The sequence below is a fragment of the Heliconius melpomene genome, chromosome 8 (assembly GCF_056956725.1).
Source record: "Heliconius melpomene rosina isolate 202511_hmr_F chromosome 8, ASM5695672v1, whole genome shotgun sequence".
NCBI classification, from domain to species: domain Eukaryota; kingdom Metazoa; phylum Arthropoda; class Insecta; order Lepidoptera; family Nymphalidae; genus Heliconius; species Heliconius melpomene.
In genome coordinates this window covers 4,074,524-4,094,733 of record NC_140396.1, presented here as the reverse complement: position 1 = coordinate 4,094,733, position 20,210 = coordinate 4,074,524, and the positions used below count along the sequence as shown (strand labels likewise).

The following is a 20,210-nucleotide window of genomic DNA, read 5'->3' as shown; positions in this document are numbered from 1 at the left end:
TATAAACTACAATAAGTAAAACGCAAGCTCAATTAAGCTCAGCGCTAATGGTTACGAATTAGTTTTATTTCTTTACATTTTGGTGGTACAAGAATTATCAAAATTTTTCATTATATTTGTGTTTTTTTATTATCCCAAGTACACATATTTTACAACACAATTATCGTTTACGTTAATTAACCTAAATAGCTGAAACTCCATTTAAAAATAATATAGTCCGTTATTCGAAAGCGAATTCGAAAATAATAAAAAGAACTAAGTATAGTGAAATGAAACTAGTGGTATGACGACGCGCGGCCGGCGGACATTCGAATGAAGAATTCACAGCGTGTTCGTTCGCCGTTGTTTATACTTTATATGTATAATTCCTGCAACATAGTCTCCGTACGATGATATAATTTATTCAACAGTGTTCTTATTGTACGTACGTCGCACAAACTATATACAGAGGCGCGGCGCCGAGCGGCGGTGTCCGCGCCGCTCTACTTAGTGATCATAGTAAAATGCGGCTACAGCAATATCATACAAATTAATGACTATTTCCTTAAAATTATGATCATTTTAACTATTCAGCATCAAATTATTACTATCAATGTTGTTTTCTGCATTCCTATAAAACTCGGATACTTTTAAATTTTCCCGCGGCGAATGCGTGCTACATCCATGGTCTCCTGCTCGCTCGGTCGTTCGGTGCGACCGGTTAGTGTCCCACTCCCGCAGCCATGTATAAAAATCGCACTGCTATAAATTTATAATAAATAAATGCCTATTTACACTATATGTATCTATACAAAATGATAGTACGACGAAATTACATTGTTTTGAGCACCTAATTAAAACAAAATGTGACAGAACATGCTACGTACGGCCCCCGCGAGAGCGGCGAGAGGGCTCGCATACTAAACAAATTACATATTCGAATTTCACTATTAATTTTTTTTTGTACAATAATTTCAGACAGGCCTCGTCGCCCGATCAATACAATTATCGGTGTTTTAAAATGCGATACAAACTTTCACGCATCAATAATACATACAACTTTAAACTTATCGAACGATTTAACAATATTAAAAATCCTAAAGTAATCTATTTTCTATGTGAACAGATATAAAATAGTAATACGGTGACGACATACGAGGGCGCGTCGCCGCAGCGGGGCGGGCGGACCGAACGAAACAATCAATAAACTCATTAACGAAATCGTAATCAAATAGAAAATATGAATACATAAGTGAAAAATATGAATACATAAGTGAAAATATGAATGGCTCGCATCATCTAGCGGGTGGAAGGGCATCACTTGGCGGCCGCCTGCTGCCGCTTGTGGCTGATCTCCATCTCGCCCAGCCGCTTCCACAGCTCGTCGCGCTCCTTCTCGCGCTTCTTCTCTCTGGGAACAACGCACACGTTAGTACACAGTGTTACACAGTCCGCTTTGCCTTGTTACTAGAGCGAATAGTATATTGAGTGAGCCACGACGGCCTCATCTTACAGTATAATTCAATATTTGAAAATCAAAATTGTTCATGAATCAATATATATTATATACTAGGTCAAATCTACTGTTAGTATTCTTTAATGGATTAAATACACATTGAGGCCGTTGTGGCTCAGCGGCACCCAACGATTGTGGGTTCGATCCCCACTCGAAGAAATTAAATATTTATTTACAATTATATTTTCATTTCTACGCTCTGGTGTTGAGGCAAATAGCGGCGTCCAAACCGCCACTCAACACGCAATGCCTCCAAAATTCGGCGGGAGGAAGTGTGGAACGGAGTGTCTTAACATTAGGTCTCCTCCTACCCTGCTGTGTGCGGCATACAGCGTGAAGCTGATTTAATTTGATTTTAATTTTTTATAGAATAATACGCCAAGGATACTAGATGACGCATATGTAGTCGGGGGTTTTGTAGCTACAACGTAATATTTAGAAATATGTCAGCATGGCATAGAATAATATTTATTTATTTTAAAATAAATAAAAATATTTCTTCTTTTAAATGCCTTTTCCTTTCAATAAATTTTAAAATTTACATAACTATGTTTAAAATGATGTATAGCAAACTTTAAATCCTATTACTTAGTACTGCATAATTAGTTTTTGAATAATGTCACTTTTCTATTTAACGACAAATATTTACGTAAAAATAAATAATAAAATAAATAACATTCTCACTTCTGCCGTTCTGCTTTGTAGCTAGCAGTGAGCTCATCAAACAGCTTGGAGTTCATCTCCATAAACGTCTTGAGTACATTGTAGACGAGCGTCACGATGGATTGGTTCCAGTGCTCCTTACTCATCCTATACAAAGCTGGGAACATGATGGGCATTATCACTTGGTTGTTCTCTTCCATAAGGGATAGTATATATTCGTTGTTCCAATAAAATAATGCCCTCTCAGCCACCTGGAACATATACATAATTTTAGCATTGGAACTAATAATTTGTTATTTTTCTTAACAGATTTATAACACATTTTCTATCTATACCTGGAAATGTGGACTGGACACACATTTCGCAATTTGTCTAAAAAGTGGTTCTTGGATCCTCGCAAACTGGGCCATCTCAATAACATCCAAAATTTCCTCTATCTCGCCAAGAAACATCACCTGAAAATATTATTAAAACATTTAGAAATTATTAAATAAAATTTTAAATTATCAATTTTCTGGCCACGGTTTTTTCTAGATAGTAATAGTAGTAGGTAAAGAGTACACATTGTCAAGATCCTACATTACATAGTAATAATAAATAAAGTAAGAACAAGCAAATAAAAAAAAACAAAGATATCAATACCTCTTTCTGAGAGCAGGTTTTGGGCCAGAACTTTAGTAAGCCGCGCACGACGGGCTCAGTCAGCGTGGCGTCCTTCTCGAGGAACTGCACGACGCAGTACGCGAGCTGCGCGTGGTACAGCGACAGACACTTCACCTTATGCAGCGGTAGCAGGACCTTCACCAGAAACTGCTTATGCTCGCTCTTCAACGGCAGAGCGAATCCGTTTATTATACTGCAAGCGATTGTTTTGAGTATAGTGTTGTGGAGTAACATATATTACGTAAAGAATGATAATACATTTTGTATTTTTCAACTTTACACTATTCCGCATGTAGCAAGGCAGGTAGATCAAACTTTATGAAACACTTCCATTCTCGGCGTTTTTTAATTAATTTCCAAATGAAACTTGAAAATTAAAGTAAATTAAGCCACAAGCTATTATATATTTTATTTATTTGGGTTAAACCGTGAAAAGAACAGAAAAATACTTTGAGCTTAAAATATAACGGACATTATAGGCACATTTTCAACATTTGAATTGCCAGAATTTCTATAACTTTTTATGTATGAAAACAATACAGCAAAATTAAAATGAAGCAACTGTTCATGTAGACAGATTGAACCTAGTGTCAAGACACTAAGTTCTCCGTTATCCGCACAATTTATGAGACATTAAGAGTGTCTCAAAAATCGGGCGAAAGTGACGAAATGAAAATAATTAATACCCCGAGTTGAATATGAATGAACAACCGTCGTAATTGAAGTCAGATTCAAAGCTCTCTTCGTTTATTGCAAACATAAACAAGTCGCTAAATTTGGGTGTCACAAATATGTTTATTATATTTATTAGGGGTCAATGTTATCGTAGGTATGTGTTAACTGTTATGGTTAGCTGGCTATATCTTAGTTCCAAATTGTGAATATTATACTTCATTATTTTTGTAAAAAATCATTTATTTGTTTATTTTGAAATAGGAGTGCAAAACAGCGACTTTGCAATCATAATTTTAACTTGCTATATTATTTGTTAATAACTAAATTCGTGATACTGGACATTGACTTAAGTTTTCTGTTGATATGTAAAGTTTTTTTGTAAAACGTACACAAACCAGTACAAATAAATCTTTTTAGGTTGCAGTTAATAGTCGTTGTATTTTTAAGCATCCATGTGCAGCGTGGAATATTTTTTATATACTTGTTACAAATTAGTTTGCACCTATGCAGGACGACCTTTACAAAGCTTAGCTACGTTTAGTTTCTATCACTATTTGATAAACAATAATTCTATTTAATGCCATACTTTTATGATTATGATGTTTTAAGAAGTATTTACTCCAATGAAACTTTATATTTTGATATCATCAAGAAGTTAAATTTATGATTAAGAAAATAGATCTAGTTTTAGGCCGTCGTGGCGCAGCGGCACTAGGGTGTGACTGTAACGCGATGGTTGTGAGTTCGATCCCCACTCGAGGAAGTGAAATATTTATTTACGTTTATATTTCCATTTCTTCGCTCTGGTGTCGAGGCAAAGCGCGGCGTTGAGTTCTGCCACTCAACACGTAATGCCTTCAGAATTCGGCAGAAAGTGGGGAAGGGAGTGTCTTGACAATTGGTTCCCTCTACCTACCCAGCTGTGTGCGGGATACAGCGTGAAGTTGATTTAATTTAATTTGATTTTAATATAGTCTTTACTTGTGCACAAAGGTTATTACGTAATACAAGACGAAGGTTGGCATGTAAAAATATATATGACGAAATAATTAGAAATATCAAAACATCAGAACTTTTTAATGAGATTTTAACGTGTCAATTGGATTAATTAATGCATAAGCATTATCATTTCATTCGAAATTTTATTACTTTATGTTTATTATATAACGCTTTTTGTACAGTAATTTATAGTATACGAGGCGTCGTAGGTAAATTATCGTTTAGGGAAATGATTTAAGAACAATGGGGGGACGTCAAACAAACACAAGCTCACACATAGTGACGTAACAGCATACCTCCACGCTCTAAATTAATCACTTTATCGCTTGTCTTATAGAATTCTTGAGCACTTGTTTAAACAATTTACACATACGAGTTTAACCCTTATAAAAAAACATTTAACTTTTTAATATTTAATTAAAATTTCATTAAAAAAAGTGCATTTGTTACTAAAGATATCTTAAACAACCTAGAGGTTATCTAGGTTTTATATCGCTAAAAACTGAACTTCTAACATATACAAATATTAGATAATTTAATTATTCATAGTCAGATTATATCTAATTATAAGGATAAATTTTCTCAACCAATTGTGTTCACATTCTTCTTGTATTATAAATGTAATATCCTCAATTACTTTTGAAATACAAATAAAAATATAAAATTCAAGATAAACCCAACTCCGCGTAGTTTAAATTATTATTATTATTATAAAATTTGTCATATAAAGATAATATGTAATAATCATTCCGTATAATGAATGACAGCATAAGTATGATAGGTATATGACACTTACCTTCCCAATATTTCTAGCAGCTCACCCACGCCGTTAAAATGTTCGGTCTCATAAACAAATCTTAGGAAAATGTTGTTGATTTGTTTCCGAATGAAAGCTCGCAGCCCCAAAAACTTGCCATAAATACGGTGCAGGACCGTCTTGAGAAAGTCGCGCTCGCGAGGATCTTCAGAATCAAACAAGTCAAGCAGCTGTCAAAATAAATAATCCTTTTAAGCAACATACAATGGCCTATTTAGTTGAGATATAGAAATTTATCATATCTATACATTGGTTCCTTGGGAAGTACAGAAACACTAAAAAAGGGCTTTCCAGAATTTCAACAGGAGTGGGAAAAAGCTGAATTTTATTTTTGACCTTCTAAGGTCGACAACAAATAATAAAATAAATATAGGTCAGAGAAATCTATATTTTAAGTAATATTAATTTGTCGTAATTCTTAGTTTTACTAAACTTGCACATCAAATTAATTTCAAGTACAAGACTCGACACATTTATTTTACGCAAAATTGTTTACAATGACTAAGACGAAATAGAATAAGGCGTTTCATATTTCACTTCCATTCACACAATATGAGACGTAATAACTTATCTAGTCAAGTTGAATAATTTTTACGGAGTAATACGATTTTCTAATGCAGCTAGCCAGTTAAAAACAATTTTCCAATATTTAGTTAAATAAATAAAATGAATAAATCAGCTTCACGCTTTAGGCAATGGGAACCTTATGTTAAGACACTTCTTTCTCCACTTTCTGCCGAATCCTAGAGGCATTGCATGTTGCGTTGCGGAATTCAACGCCACGCTTTGCATCAACACCAGAGCGAACAAATGTAAATATAAATTTTAAATAATATTTCATTTCCTCGAGGTGGGGATCGAACACACAACCAGTCGCGATACAGTCACACCCTTGTTCCGCTGCGACACGACTTTTCATTTCGGCGTCCGAATCGGCGGAAAGTGGAGAACGGAGCGTCTTATTAGCACCAACACTAGGTTGCCTCTGCCTACCCTGCTGTGTGCGACATACAGCGTGAAACTGACATGAATAAATTATTTTTAATATTGCCAACGGACTTGTAGTGCTAACCTACTACTGCTACTGCTTTTTACGCCAAAAATTGTTATTTGTAAATTTAAATATCTATTAACGATATCTAATAACATTTTTTTTAAATACCGTGAAAAAACATAGCATTCAACAATTTTGTTCCAAATCTTTAAGACATCAAAAAAAACTTAACTTATTAGAGTATTAGGTATATAGTCAAGCGTATAAAATATCGTATTTGTTGCTAACAAGGTCATACATATCAAATAAATTTATAAGAAATATTTTAAGTACCTGCAAGACGAATTTCTGGTCGATGACCTTCTTGCCGATGGTAGGTTGAAAGTCGCTGGACTCGAGGAAGCGCAGGAAGAACTCGTAAACCAGCTGAAGGTGCGGCCACGAGGCCTCCAGGGTCGGATCGTCCTCCTCCGGGTCGAAGTCAGGGTTGTCACTCGGCGGCAGAGTGCGGAACAAGTTGGCCGATATCTATTATAATACAAATATAATAATATAAAAATTATAAACTTATGCATATTGAATGCATACTGCAAGTTGATTGTCGTAAATGAATTTTGAAATACTGGGACAGTCATGCATTTTTCTTAAATTTATTTTGTAATAACACCAGCTTATTTTTACGTACATCTTCAATTCTGTGGTCAAATGCAAAGAAGGTAAGAGTTGTGTGTGTGAACTCTGGCCGCAGGTACAGGGGGTAACATCGAAACGATTATCGTGACGTATAATATATGGACTACGAAACTAAAAATATACTTTTAATTGGAACCAGTAGTTTTTGAGAGTAAGGGCATTTCCCCTAAACAAATTCTTGGATGATAGATAGCAAAATTTTAGTAAAATTTTTATTATGTAAACAATAACTAATAAAACTCTCATTCTAAGTGCTATTATAGTTTAAACGAGATGTTCGAGCGCTATCGTAGAGAAAAAATGTAAAACAAGATATAAATAAAACACTATAAAAAACGAATACCTATTTCAGATCGTCGTTGTATATAGATGCTTTTTATTTAAATTTTCATTCAGATATTTTTATTGAGATTATATAAACGTTTTCTTTTTTTCAAAAAAATATAATAAGTAAATGTGATGCAATATAAGAGCATCTTAATGACTACATTAATTTCATGTTTATTTACTGTAAATTCTATGATTTTAATTTTAATTTAAATCTGTCTGTGATTTTAAAATAACTGAGTCTTCAAGGGCATATAGTTATTAGCACAATTTTTTTTTAATCTGTCTGTCGCCGTCCAATGCTGAACGTAGCCTACGTTAGCGTCCCTCATCAAACGCCAACCATCCCGGTCAGGTGTTTCTCGACGATTCAAAGAAGGTGGCTGGCGAATTATTTCGAATGGATGCGAGATTTACACAATACCAAAACACATTTTTTTTCTGTCTGTCTTTCTGTCTCGTATCTCCAGAAAATCTAAACTGATTAATTATTATGGGACTAATATATAGGCTACTTTTTATACTGGAATTCCCTCGCGATTGCACGAGTACCTACCGCCTACTAATAGTTTTGAAATAACTAAACATTCTCTTATTACATACGACAATTTTTGTGAGCAAAGTCAAGTAAAAATCTAAAACACTTAATTAAGATTTATCAAATGCAGAACAGTAAAAAACATATAACTATACTAAAATAATCAATAAATTTTCTCTAATTACACATTAATTCGGCCGATATTATTATATATTTCGATATTATTTTCAATATTAGTGACTTACCAATGTATATTTTTTTATAGAAATTAAACAAATAAGACATTACATAATACTATAATGCAGTTAGCATTTTATAAGTTAAAATGCATAAATATGTGTATAATATAATAAAACTATTCACAAGTTGAGTAACTTACCAGTTTTTAATGGACAATGAAGATGTACAAAAAATACCTTTGCAAAGTAAAGGTTTTTTTTTTGCTAAGCTGTACATTTTATACCTAGCCAGAGTCAAAAGAAAGCTAGTCTCTGCACACCTCTTATGCCTCATCCACTGACATCAACCTTTTTTAAAATTAATAAAAGAAACCCAAAATGTTAGTGAATTTTCATATTTCACATTTATGTTTCTTAAGTCAAAAGGAACTATTAATAACAAGATGCTTGTTGCCTTGTCCCACAATACATTCTAATTTTATATTTTTTTAAATGTTATGGCTTCCAAATAACATAATTACTATTTTGCAATTATAAGGTAGATAATTTCATTTACAATACTCCCAAGATGAAACATTAAATCTCACTCCATCACTGATAATTTGCAACAATTTTAATAAGTCCATAATTTTACTTGTATGAAATATTTATGTTAACAAACCTAAATATTATTAAAAGGTAAATACAATAGGGATAAAAGGCAATTATATATAAAATAATAATACAGGATGTTTATTTAGGTAATCACTAATTTAGATTACATACTTGATGTAATATACTATCCTTCCTAACAAAAAAAATATTTATCACTAATAATTTTGTGGATTTGAAGTGCAGGTTAGGTTAGTTATTCTTGTTTAAATTTTTTTAACTGCATTTAAAAACTGCTAAATTTGTAGCTCAAATATAGGAATATGGGCCGAGATCTACTTATTTTACACATGATCATCATCAAAATTATATAGATTGCCTGTAATACATACACAATTTTATGTATCAGAATATATATTTAAAAACTTCTATTACCATTTTTATTATCTCTGGATACACAGGTTCAGGGAGTGGCCCACGTGCTGGAGTGATGTATTCTACAAGCTCATTGAGTGTGGCCCGTTTTATCTCTTTACCCTTCAAATCAGCCACTGGATCCATGAAGTCGAAAGCAACACAACATTGCCTTAATTTGCGAATAAATAGTTCTTCTTGCTCACTGCTTGCAACATCTGGAATATAGAATAATATCGATAAATTTTTAAATAAGTAAAAATTCTTTTATATGAAAGAATAGATGGAGGAACTTTTCCCACACTATACTCAAATTTAGAGACATGTCACCACCTCTGGTTTCTTTGTCAAATATGTATTTATCATGACAAAGCTTTGTGAGAGGAAAATAAAGATTTTATTATTATTATGTGTGTTTCAACTCAACACCGCACTTTGTTTATTTTCAGAGAGGTGAAATGGAAATAATTCCCTCCTCTGAATGAGACTTGAACCCACCACCATCACATTTAGTCAGGAACTAGGCCATGACGGACTCAATAACAACGGCCTCATAGTTTCTCAATATATATATTAGTAAATCTTAAGTGACTGATAACAATATTTACAGGTACATAAAACAATGTATAATGCATAAAACATTATAAATTAATTTGTTTTTGTAAATTCAATCAATTTTCAAATTTTCAATAACAAGCTAAAACAATTTGATTTTGGGGAATTTTGATGTATTTGATATATTATATCGACCAGTCAGCTTTTAAAATATTATTTTTATAGTACTCTTAAACAAGACATCTAATAAGGTTAACATGGATTGACTTGTAAATTTTAATTTTATTAGATCATGGAAAAGTGAAATTCCTGAGTGAAGCACAATATCATCAACATACATATGTAAAATTTTTATCTAACATTCTGTTACTAATTTTAACAAGAGAATAATAATGTGTACAAAAATTTCAACAGATGTTTACTAAGATCTGTTTATTAAGAATCTTATAGATTATATCATTAGTTTTATACCATATCAGAAGCTAATTAAGTCTTACTAGAATTAATATTGAAGTTACATATATTTTTATGAATAATGAGTAATATCCATATAACTTCTCAGTATTTAAGTTCATATTAAGACACATTAAATAAAGTGTCAAACGAACCTTTTAGCAGAGGCAATGCCTGCAGCTCCACATCTTGCGAGTTGCGATATCGTGATGATCCTTGAGACTTCTTAGTCTTTTTCTTCAATGACCGCTTTGCGAAAGGATCAATCCTATCCACAAACGTTCCCGAAGACATTTTGCTAATATAAAAGTGTCCGAAATGACAATATGTCGAGAACGATCAATGCAAAGCTTGTCTTGATTCGAATAGATTCATGATCCAGTCCAATCTACGAATCAAACGCGCACTTGGAGTAAAGTCGCAGCAAAATATTAAAGCCTAAACAAACATTCCTTCGTCACACATGACGGTAATGGAGTGGTCACACTCAGGCCATTCTTTAATACACTAAGATTCCACAACAGTTACGTAATTTTCAAATATCTTTATCACAAAAACGACACAATAACAAAATATAACAATTCCATTCACAAAATTAAGTTTTATTTTCTGAGGCGTGTCACTAATACCAGAAGGTAGAAGTCACATATACATACAAGCCTCGTGTAATATCAGCCGGTCAGTCGATGACAATTTAATTTCCTCACAATAATCGTCGAAATATTTTAATATTCAGGATTATTAGCACGAAAAACGTTAAAATCAATCAAATATAGTCCTCTTTAAGATTAGTATCAAACTAAAAAGGCGATGACACAGAGCAAATTTTTAACATCAAAAATCTATCACCGTATTCTCGCCATCGCTCACCATCCGTTTAGATTCAGACAGTGAAACAAGACGCATTTTATCGTTAGGCATAAAAATATTTCGATAGATTGCACTTTCACAAGAAGAATTATATTTTTCCACGACTTTTTTCGCGAGGACAAACGATCAATTTACAAAAAGCTATCTAGTTAAAAGATAATCATCACTCGTTTTGCAGCGAAAACGCCAGCACTCAAAAGTACCTATTTCTGAAAATAGATGGAGATATAAAAATGTTCAGATAAACAACTGACATACTTTTAATTATCAATTTAGACGTATGTACCATTTTTGGTAATTAATTATCTTCTAAAATATTTATTGTAAAAATAGAGTCATAAAACATAACACTTTTACAAAATATTTCAATAGAATGTAAATAAAAATAGCTTACATTTTCAAACGGAAGCAGTATTTTTTTCCCTTTTATGAATAAATATTATGGAAGCGTTCTTGTAAGAATACAGATAACAAATAACCTAGGTTTAGAATACATATTATTTGTATTAAAATTTAAGTTTTAGTAACTTTCATATATTTTCAATATTAACCAAAACTCATTTCTAAAACAATTTATATAGTATTTTTTTATTAATACAATAATATAAATTAATTTATTGTGAATAGAGTATAATTATGTAAATGAATGTTCGATCTCTTGATTACATTATATTATAGATATTATTCGAAACTATAAGCAGTTGCTAATTCAAATCATCAAAAAATTGCATCGATATTATACATAACATTTAGGATATTATATTTTTGTCAATACGTTGTACCGTATATACGTTGGTTAATTTTAAAATTATCTGTAAACGTTGGTATAAGCAAAATTCAATATTTATGTTATCTATGGATGTAGGCACTTACGTTGAGAAAGTAGCTTTCTAAATTTTTAAGCGTCTTACTTGCTTTCGAAATAAGTAATTAATATTATAAAATTTGTAATCTTTAAATATTTCGATTGATATTTTGTTTCTGTAATACAGTGCCACTATATAACTATTGACTGTTAGTGTAAAACTAATTAGAAAGCAACATGGAAGCCCTGACAGTTCCGCCATGAATGCAAAATAAATAGAAATTGTGGAGGTTCAGTATATTTTTATTTAGATAAACATTGAACTTGACACGTATATAATATTATACTATGTAATTATATTTTTAACAAACATACTATACTAATCTTAATGTTGTCTTATATACGAATAAGTTTGTAGCCATCCTTAGTATACACACTACATATAAGGATGTTATTCGCAATTAAAATGATAGAATATTATTAATTGATATTGAATAAGCCTTCAAAATATCCAACAAATTTAAAATTCTGTATACATTATTTAATAAACTTGTTGTGTTGTATTTGCAGCATAAAGTTATATTATGAAAATCTTATACACAATTTGGGCTATATTCTTTTAAATAAATAAATTTCAATGGATACTATTTCTATATTTAAACATAAATTTAATAATACTTTCTTTTTTGTACCATAATTCTAATAGTTATTTTAATTACAATATTTCTGTTTTCAGAAGCAAGAAGTTAATATAGGCAGGCTAGAATCTTCACAATGTTGAGAGGTGGGCGTGGTGGCCGTCACAGTCCAGAACTGTACCCTCATACACTGAAGTGCTCCAATGCCAGTGATACTAGCTCTGCATACAGTGGCAGTGACACTATGACTTCAGTACACAGCTCTTTAGATATGGATATGGAAGTAGATCTGTCAGGTCTCCTCGAATCTATAGTAGATTCTGATGAGGAGGAAGATATGGAAGAGAGTATGGATAGTTTGACTGTCCGTGATGCTGTCAGAGAATGTCTTGAGAAAGATCCTAGTGAAAGAACTGATGAAGATATTGAAATTCTTTTAGAATTCACTCAACACTTAAAAGCATTTACTAATATGACCCTTACAGTGCGGAGGGCACTTTGTGCTGTTATGGTATTTGCAGTAGTTGAAAAAGCTGAAACAGTTGTTATGAATGATGGTGAAGAACATGATTCATGGTCTGTTCTTATTAATGGTCAGGTTGGAATTGAACATCAAAATGGAGAAATTGAATATCTTAATGTTGGGGACAGTTTTGGCATGGCTGAAGCTACTTTAGAGAAATTATATCACAGAGGAGTTATGACAACTAGATGTGATGATTGCCAATTTGTATGTGTCACTCAAACTGATTATTACCGTATATTACATCAAGGAGAAGAAAATATAAGGCGACATGAAAATGAAAATGGTGTAGTAGTATTAGTCACAGAGTATAGAGGTGCAGCAGGGGAATCTGGACATCAACAAGGGCATGTTGTTATTAGGGGGACTCCTGAGCATCTAATGCTGCAACTTATTGAAGATAATTCTCGGGACTCAACATATGTAGAAGATTTCTTATTGACACACAGAACTTTCATAGAAACTCCACTAGTCGTGGCCAAACAATTGCTTGCCTGGTTTTCAGAACCTGCTGTTCGTGATAAAGTAACACGTGTAGTTTTATTGTGGGTAAATAATCATTTCACTGATTTTGAAACTGATCCAAATATGATGGAGTTTTTAGAGAGTTTTGAAATGCTTTTGGAATGTGAAAAAATGGATAGTCAACTTAATTTATTAAATATTGCTTGCTCTGCAAAGGCAAGAACTAGAAGTGTAACCTTATCTCGACCCTCAAGAGATGAGCCACTCAATTTTAGTATTTTGGGGGGATATGAAAGAGGATACGGAATTTTTGTATTAAAAGTAGAAAAGCACTCAAAAGCTGAAGATGTAGGATTAAAAAGAGGAGACCAAATTATAGAAGTCAATGGTCAATCCTTTCGCCATGTAAGTCAGGCAAAGGCCATGGAAATTATAACTGGTTCAACACACTTAAGCATCACAGTAAAGAGTAATTTATTAGCATTTAAGCATATGTTGTTAATGCCTGAAAATTCTCCTAGACAAAGAGGATGTGCCAATATGATGCGTTGGCAAACTGATCCTAGAGCAAGATTATCCACAGCAGAACTTCTTAGTGATGATCCTCTCACTTTAACTCCTGTTTTTCAATCTCCCACTAAAAAACCTCAACAACTCAATATTAAAAAGGAACCTCAAAAAGGTTTTATGACTTTAGGCCCTAAAAGAAGATTGCAAAAAGCATTAATGAAAATGAACATTCTGCCCAAAAATACTATCACTGATGGTATTCATAATGATGACAGTATTCTTTCCAATTCAGAAACCTTAAGCAAAGCCTCCAGCACCTCATTCTATAATTCACATAGTAATCCAGATTTAATATCTATTTGTTATGATGAATATCAGTCTTCTGATTATCCTGAGCATGTTCTCAAAGTATATAGAGCAGATCAAACATGTAAATATTTATTAGTTCATAAAGAAACAACAGCCAGGGAAGTTGTAATGCTTACATTGCAAGAATTTGGTATTACTGATCCCAGTTCCAACTTTTCTCTTTGTGAAGTTTCAGTAGCTCAAGGAGGTATAATAAAACAACATAGGCTACCAGATCAACTGGGCAACCTGGCCGAACGGATTGGCCTTAGTTCTAGATACTATTTAAAAACTAATGGAGTAAGTGAAACTTTAGTACCTGATGAAATGGCACCAGAACTTTTGAGAGAAAGTGTAGTTCATTTCTTACAGCTGAATGCTGTTGAAGTAGCAGTACAGCTAACATTGCAAGATTTTTGTATATTTCGACAAATTGAAAGTACTGAATATGTTGATGATCTATTTGAATTAAAGAGTAGATATGGTACACCTATGCTATCACAGTTTTCTGGGCTTGTTAATAAGGAAATGTTTTGGGTTGTCACAGAAGTGGTCAATGAACAGAATCTTGTTAGAAGATCAAAAATAATTAAGCAATTTATAAAAGTTGCTCGTCATTGCAAAGAATGTAAAAATTTTAATTCAATGTTTGCTATTATATCTGGGTTAGGACACGGTGCAGTCTCTAGGTTGCGAATGACATGGGAAAAATTACCCACAAAGTATAATAAGCTTTTCTTTGATTTGCAAATGCTCATGGACCCTTCAAGAAATATGTCAAAGTACCGCCAATTAGTAACAACGGAACAAGGCAGATCTCCAGTAATACCATTTTACCCAGTGGTGAGAAAAGATTTGACATTTATTCATCTCGGCAATGATACTAAGGTTGAAGGAATGGTTAATTTTGAAAAGCTTAGAATGATAGCTAAAGAAGTGAGAACACTTACGAATATGTGTAATGCACCTTACGACCTTCTTACGTTACTAGAATTAGGAAAACAACCGCCATCAAACGCTATGGTTGCATTGAATCAACTTACCACTGGAGTGCAACAGGGACAAGTTACCGTGAAAAGGAGAAAGAAATCCTCAAATGTTCCCAATCCTAAAAAGATGTTTGAGGAAGCGCAAATGGTCCGACGTGTCAAAGCGTATCTGAATCGTATGCACGTCGAAACAGACGAGGAACGACTTCATGCGTTATCGTTGGAGTGCGAGGGTTCGGGGCCGGCTCCTATGGTCCCGCGTCGCCGGCACCCGTCGCCGTCGCTGTCCACCACCAGCAGCGCGTCGTCGGCCAGCGAAGGCAAGAAGAGCTTCGCGGGCAACAAGTTCGGGGCGGCGTCCCCGCAGGCGGTGCGCAAGCTGCTGGCGCTATCGGAGCCCGCCAAAACGCGGCCGCACCAGCCGCGGCCGCCGCCATGCGTGCCTGGCCCGGTGCCCTGCGCCGCGCACGAGCGCTCGCACTCCGACACGCCCACGCCGCTGGCCGTGGACCTGTCGGTGGAGAGCAGCAGCGTGACCTCGCTGGTGAATCTGCCGCTACGCAAGACGGGTTCGGCCACATCCAGCGATAGCGGACACGGATCGTGCGCGCGCCCTGTGCCGCCGCCGCGCCTGCCCTACACGCTGGCGGCGCAGGTGGCGCGCCTGGAGCGCCTGTCGCGCGCGCACTCGCACGAGGGCGTGACGCGCCCCTACGACTACTACCACGACGCGCCCGATGACGACGATGACGACCACCAGGTCTCCGCCGTTTGAACTTTTGAATACTCTTACCGATTATCTATTTATATACAAGTTTTGTAATCTCACTTGACGACTAGAGAGCACGAGTTACGTACTTTTTCTCGTATATCAATTATAATATCGTGTATGTATCCCCCTACGGTTAAGTTTAAAGACTGTATAATTTTAACGTTCGATCGAATCATCCTAGTGTTACATAGTGTAAAATGAATATGTCGTAAGCCATGCCTCTTATTATTTAATATGATTAAATTTAATGTGACCCACCATGTTCCAGTTATGTCTATTGTCTAGAGATGTTTAATGTGTAGCGTTAATGGTGATGTGTTTCGTATGCGCCTTTCGTATTTTTACATTCCGTTGTTTGTATATTTTTTATAACTTTCATTATTTATATTACGCAACTTAGACCAAATAATAATTAATGTACCTTTTAATATTTACGACTCGAGATTGATTTTAATATTTGTGGTAGTTTCTTTGGTAGCTTTGAGGACCAATGATGAGTTTGAATGGTATTTCTTATTGTAGCTATCCATAATTTGTTTATATCATGACTTTAATGAATTATTGTAATTGTAAATAATAAAACTATATAAATAAATACTTTCAAAAAATGTTTATTTAAAACTTATAAATAATATCATATTCAACAGTTTATGTTGTCGTGAATAATTTTGGCATTTGTAGCCAAATAAATAAATATACAAAAATGTTTTTCTTTTAATGTTTTCTCGACACATGCACAGACTACCAGTAATATCGCACTACCAGTTATCTAAACTGGGCAAGGTAATCAAGTTCGAGCGGGTGCAGGTTGGGCGCGGGCAATACAAGGCTGTGTAATGGTGGTCCCAGTTCTAAGTGTTGCATTTCCTCTAAGGACATCGCCACGATTCTTTGCTCCGGAGCGCCAACTCTCGATAAACCTATAGCTAAACTCGTCTTATTGATAACTGTAAATAAAAAAAAAATATTATTCTCATCTTTGCATAATTCAAAATTTAAAAAAATATTGAGACCAGTTTGGTTTCGAGGCAAAATGTGGCATTGAGTTCAGGAGGAAAATGGGGAATAGTGTCTTAATATCTGCCTAGTCTGCTAGTCTGCTGTCTGTCTGCTAGTCTGCTGTGTGGGGAATACAAGCTAAAAAAAATATAAATAGGACAACCCCCTGGTAGATGGACCAACAACATAAAGCGGTTGGCGGGAAGCAGATAGGTTCCGAAGAGCTGAGGATCGAGTGTGGTAACGAGAATTGGGAAGGCCTATGTCCAGCATTGGACTAAAGATGGCTGTTGATGATGATGATGAATGAAAATTTGTGAATCATTATGTACAATCTACACCACTTTTTTATTATCAAAATGTTATTTTTTCTTAACACACCTGAGTCTGGATTATTTTCAATTATTTGAATTAATTGGTGTGCCGCTTCTTTTACTGACATAAATTTTGGATCCATATATTGGCGAACCTTTTTTGTCAGAGATTCCTCGGTTGGTTCTTTAACTTTGATATCTGAAAATAAATAAAATATTGAAACCCAAAAACAATGAGATAAACATGCTTTATAAATTATATAAACAATATAAATTATTATAAAACATACCTAAAAGACACAAAGTGTGTAAGTTTCTTGAATAATTGCCAATGATTTTTTCATAAAAGCTGTCTGGTTTCCAATTATCTGTCCAATAAGGTATAGAAATAGTTTCTCCAAAATTGTATAACTGTAATCCACAGCAACTCACCGCATTCATAATAGAGGCATTATGCACAATCTAAAATTTATTTATTTATTTATTTATACTTTATTGTACACCACAAGCATAAGAAAACAAAGTTACAAACTACATCTAGTACTTATAAGCTAATAACAAAATTATTTATTTAATAAACACATTAAGTTAAGAATAAATGTAAAACAAGTATCTTAGGTTTAGTTCAATTGTTAACAGTCCTTTACTTGAAATTAATAATCTTCTGTAAATACATTCTTGAATTTTAAAATTTGCATACAAATTAATATATTTTGTGAACAGACCTGTGTTTCTACTCCAAATTCTTTGGCCCTTAGTAACATATCAGTATGAGTTGTAGCACCCAAAGGATCACCTACAACTAAAAGTGCAATATCTTGTTCTTTTGCTTCTTTTAATATATTGTCTATATTACTTTCACAAATTTCTCTATCAGCTATAATCAAAGGACGTCCGTAAAATTTTTCCTGAGAAATAGCAAGGGATATTAAGATAAATTCATTAAGTTTAAGAATGATGTGATGTGTGATAAGAAATTTGTCATTTTTTTTAATATGCATCTTTATTGTCCATATAGTGATATGGTATATTACAATAGTCTTTGTTTCTTTTTTTTTTCAAAATAATAACTATATTCTAATGATATGTATACATCTTTAATCTCACCAATACATCTTTCCCAACAGTCAATATGGAAGTGTAACCTTCTAAGAAAACTTTGTCACATTTCTTTACAATTTCTAAGCCCTTTACGGTTATGTCTTTAGCATCGCCCAATCCTAATCCGATTAAATAAAACATATTTAACACTTGTCACTTATAATACTAAATTTGAATTCACCTGGTAAACACACGTTTTACAAATTTGATTTGAATTGAATTAACGTTGACGTACAGAGATTATTGATAGTCTATGAAACAGAACACATATCCAAAAGATGGTCTGTGACATATGTTATGGGTAGCTTATATCGAATATAGTGTTAATTGTTTCGCCGTGTTGATTCCATTGAATCGATTTGGTTTGTTTGTCATTCCAGTATCGTAATTAAATAAAACAAAGTAACTTCAATAACTTTAGCCAATATTTAACCGGTAGGGTACGGAAAAATAATAAGCTTGAAATGTGGAAATGAAGCCAGTGTTCCCTAAACTAATTACAACACTTACAAGCATTTACTAATATGACGGTTATACACACGGATAAATGTGTTCGAAAAATCAGGTGGGTCTTGTGTCCATCCACACAACACATAAGTAACTCGTCGGATTTAACATCCCTATTCCCTATCTTTTTTCCAGGAATTCTCGAGTATATATGTATTATCTATGCTTTTGACATTTATTTTGTCAATAAAATAATTATAAATTAATGTATAAGCGTGACGTTAAATACGTTTAACCTCAAGAAATTTATTTACCAGTTAAACGAGATGCCGTTGCCCCCGGCATTAGCGGCTCGTTTAGCCAAACGGGGCATATTAAAACGAAATGCTGATGTAGTAAATGACACTTCAATAGCTCAAGTAAATGAAGAAATCATTGCAGAAGATTACGACAACAAACCTGATGAAATTGGCACGAAAGAACATTTTTGGGAAGGTATAGAAGGTGTCAATGTTGATCCAATAAAAGGACACAAAGGATGCCCAAATAAAAGTAACATTTACCATGAGTGTTCCAAGTACTGTGTAAAAACATGGAAACAAGGAAAAGTGACTCCAGATGAGAAATATTTAGAAAATAAACGGAGAGTTTTAGAATTGTGGCCATTACCTCCTGGTTGGGAAGAAGTGTACGATGAAGGCACTGGGCAATACTATTTTTGGAATGTTCACAACAATCTTGTTTCATGGCTGCCGCCTTCACATCCGCGAGCTACGCCTAGTGAGTGTGCTGCGCATCTTCGTGAAGAGAAATTGTTACGTGAAGGAGATGAAAGCGATGATAGCAGTGATGCCTCAGACCAAGAAGTACCTCAGCAACCTCACAGGGAAAAACGTCATGACCGCCGAGATAGAGAGAGAGAAATGGTGCATCATAGAGATAAAAGGAAGCACCGACTGAAGGATAATGATTTAGATCCGATGGATCCAGCTTCATACTCTGATATTCCTAGAGGTAAATGGACTGCAGGTTTGGATGCTCATGCTAAAACTGGAGTAGATTCTACAGCATCAGGGCCTCTATATCAGATGAGACCTTATCCTGCGCCTGGAGCAATTTTGGCTGCCAATGCCAAACAGAGTTCACCACCTCCTTCCCCTAATAAGATTATTTAGTTTTATTATATTTAAATAAAATGTGTAATAAATGTGTAATTTTTTCATTGAAAATTCCACAAAAAGAAAGTACTTAAGAGATATAAGCAATAGATATTTTAGTTAATGTTCTTTGAAGAAAAGATTGATAAGATAATTAAAATAACTAGGCTTTTGAATTTTAGGTATTTAAATTCATTTAAAATCTTCAGTTATCCC

General features: G+C 33.9%; 4 protein-coding genes across 4 annotated transcripts; 2 read left to right on the top strand and 2 right to left on the bottom strand.

Moving 5' to 3' along the window:
- Positions 1-45: 45 nt before the first annotated feature.
- Positions 46-11,155, bottom strand: LOC146536739 (serine/threonine-protein phosphatase 2A 56 kDa regulatory subunit epsilon isoform-like). Its single transcript, XM_085188977.1, has 8 exons — positions 10,212-11,155; positions 9,070-9,266; positions 6,640-6,834; positions 5,292-5,482; positions 2,801-3,014; positions 2,494-2,613; positions 2,180-2,409; positions 46-1,390 (listed from the first exon to the last, which is right to left on the bottom strand). The coding sequence occupies exons 1-8, from the start codon at positions 10,348-10,350 to the stop codon at positions 1,297-1,299; spliced, it is 1,380 nt and encodes a 459-aa protein (XP_085045103.1). The 5' UTR covers positions 10,351-11,155; the 3' UTR covers positions 46-1,296.
- Positions 11,156-11,764: 609 nt separating this feature from the next.
- PDZ-GEF (PDZ domain-containing guanine nucleotide exchange factor) lies at positions 11,765-16,584 on the top strand. The gene is made up of 2 exons (XM_085189429.1): positions 11,765-12,021; positions 12,468-16,584. Exon 2 carries the CDS (start codon positions 12,506-12,508, stop codon positions 15,977-15,979), a length of 3,474 nt encoding a protein of 1,157 aa, XP_085045555.1. The 5' UTR covers positions 11,765-12,021; positions 12,468-12,505; the 3' UTR covers positions 15,980-16,584.
- On the bottom strand, positions 16,568-18,634 carry Dph5 (diphthine methyl ester synthase). The gene is made up of 5 exons (XM_085189433.1): positions 18,397-18,634; positions 18,015-18,197; positions 17,580-17,751; positions 17,357-17,488; positions 16,568-16,923 (listed from the first exon to the last, which is right to left on the bottom strand). Exons 1-5 carry the CDS (start codon positions 18,529-18,531, stop codon positions 16,742-16,744), a joined length of 804 nt encoding a protein of 267 aa, XP_085045559.1. The 5' UTR covers positions 18,532-18,634; the 3' UTR covers positions 16,568-16,741.
- A 108-nt stretch (positions 18,635-18,742) lies between these two features.
- On the top strand, positions 18,743-20,046 carry PQBP1 (poly-glutamine tract binding protein 1). The gene is made up of 2 exons (XM_085189432.1): positions 18,743-18,955; positions 19,033-20,046. Exon 2 carries the CDS (start codon positions 19,164-19,166, stop codon positions 20,010-20,012), a length of 849 nt encoding a protein of 282 aa, XP_085045558.1. The 5' UTR covers positions 18,743-18,955; positions 19,033-19,163; the 3' UTR covers positions 20,013-20,046.
- Positions 20,047-20,210: the final 164 nt, after the last annotated feature.

Coding starts and splice junctions, on each gene's coding strand:
- LOC146536739 (XM_085188977.1), bottom strand. CDS start 10,350: ATGTCTTCGGGAACGTTTGTGGATAGGATTGATCCTTTCGCAAAGCGG. Junction 9,267..10,211: donor GGCATTGCCTCTGCTAAAAG/GTTCGTTTGACA, acceptor TCTATATTCCAG/ATGTTGCAAGCAGTGAGCAA. Junction 3,015..5,291: donor CTGCTAGAAATATTGGGAAG/GTAAGTGTCATA, acceptor AATCGCTTGCAG/TATAATAAACGGATTCGCTC.
- PDZ-GEF (XM_085189429.1), top strand. CDS start 12,506: ATGTTGAGAGGTGGGCGTGGTGGCCGTCACAGTCCAGAACTGTACCCT.
- Dph5 (XM_085189433.1), bottom strand. CDS start 18,531: ATGTTTTATTTAATCGGATTAGGATTGGGCGATGCTAAAGACATAACC. Junction 18,198..18,396: donor CTGTTGGGAAAGATGTATTG/GTGAGATTAAAG, acceptor GCTATTTCTCAG/GAAAAATTTTACGGACGTCC. Junction 16,924..17,356: donor TGAAAATAATCCAGACTCAG/GTGTGTTAAGAA, acceptor TTTTATTTACAG/TTATCAATAAGACGAGTTTA.
- PQBP1 (XM_085189432.1), top strand. CDS start 19,164: ATGCCGTTGCCCCCGGCATTAGCGGCTCGTTTAGCCAAACGGGGCATA.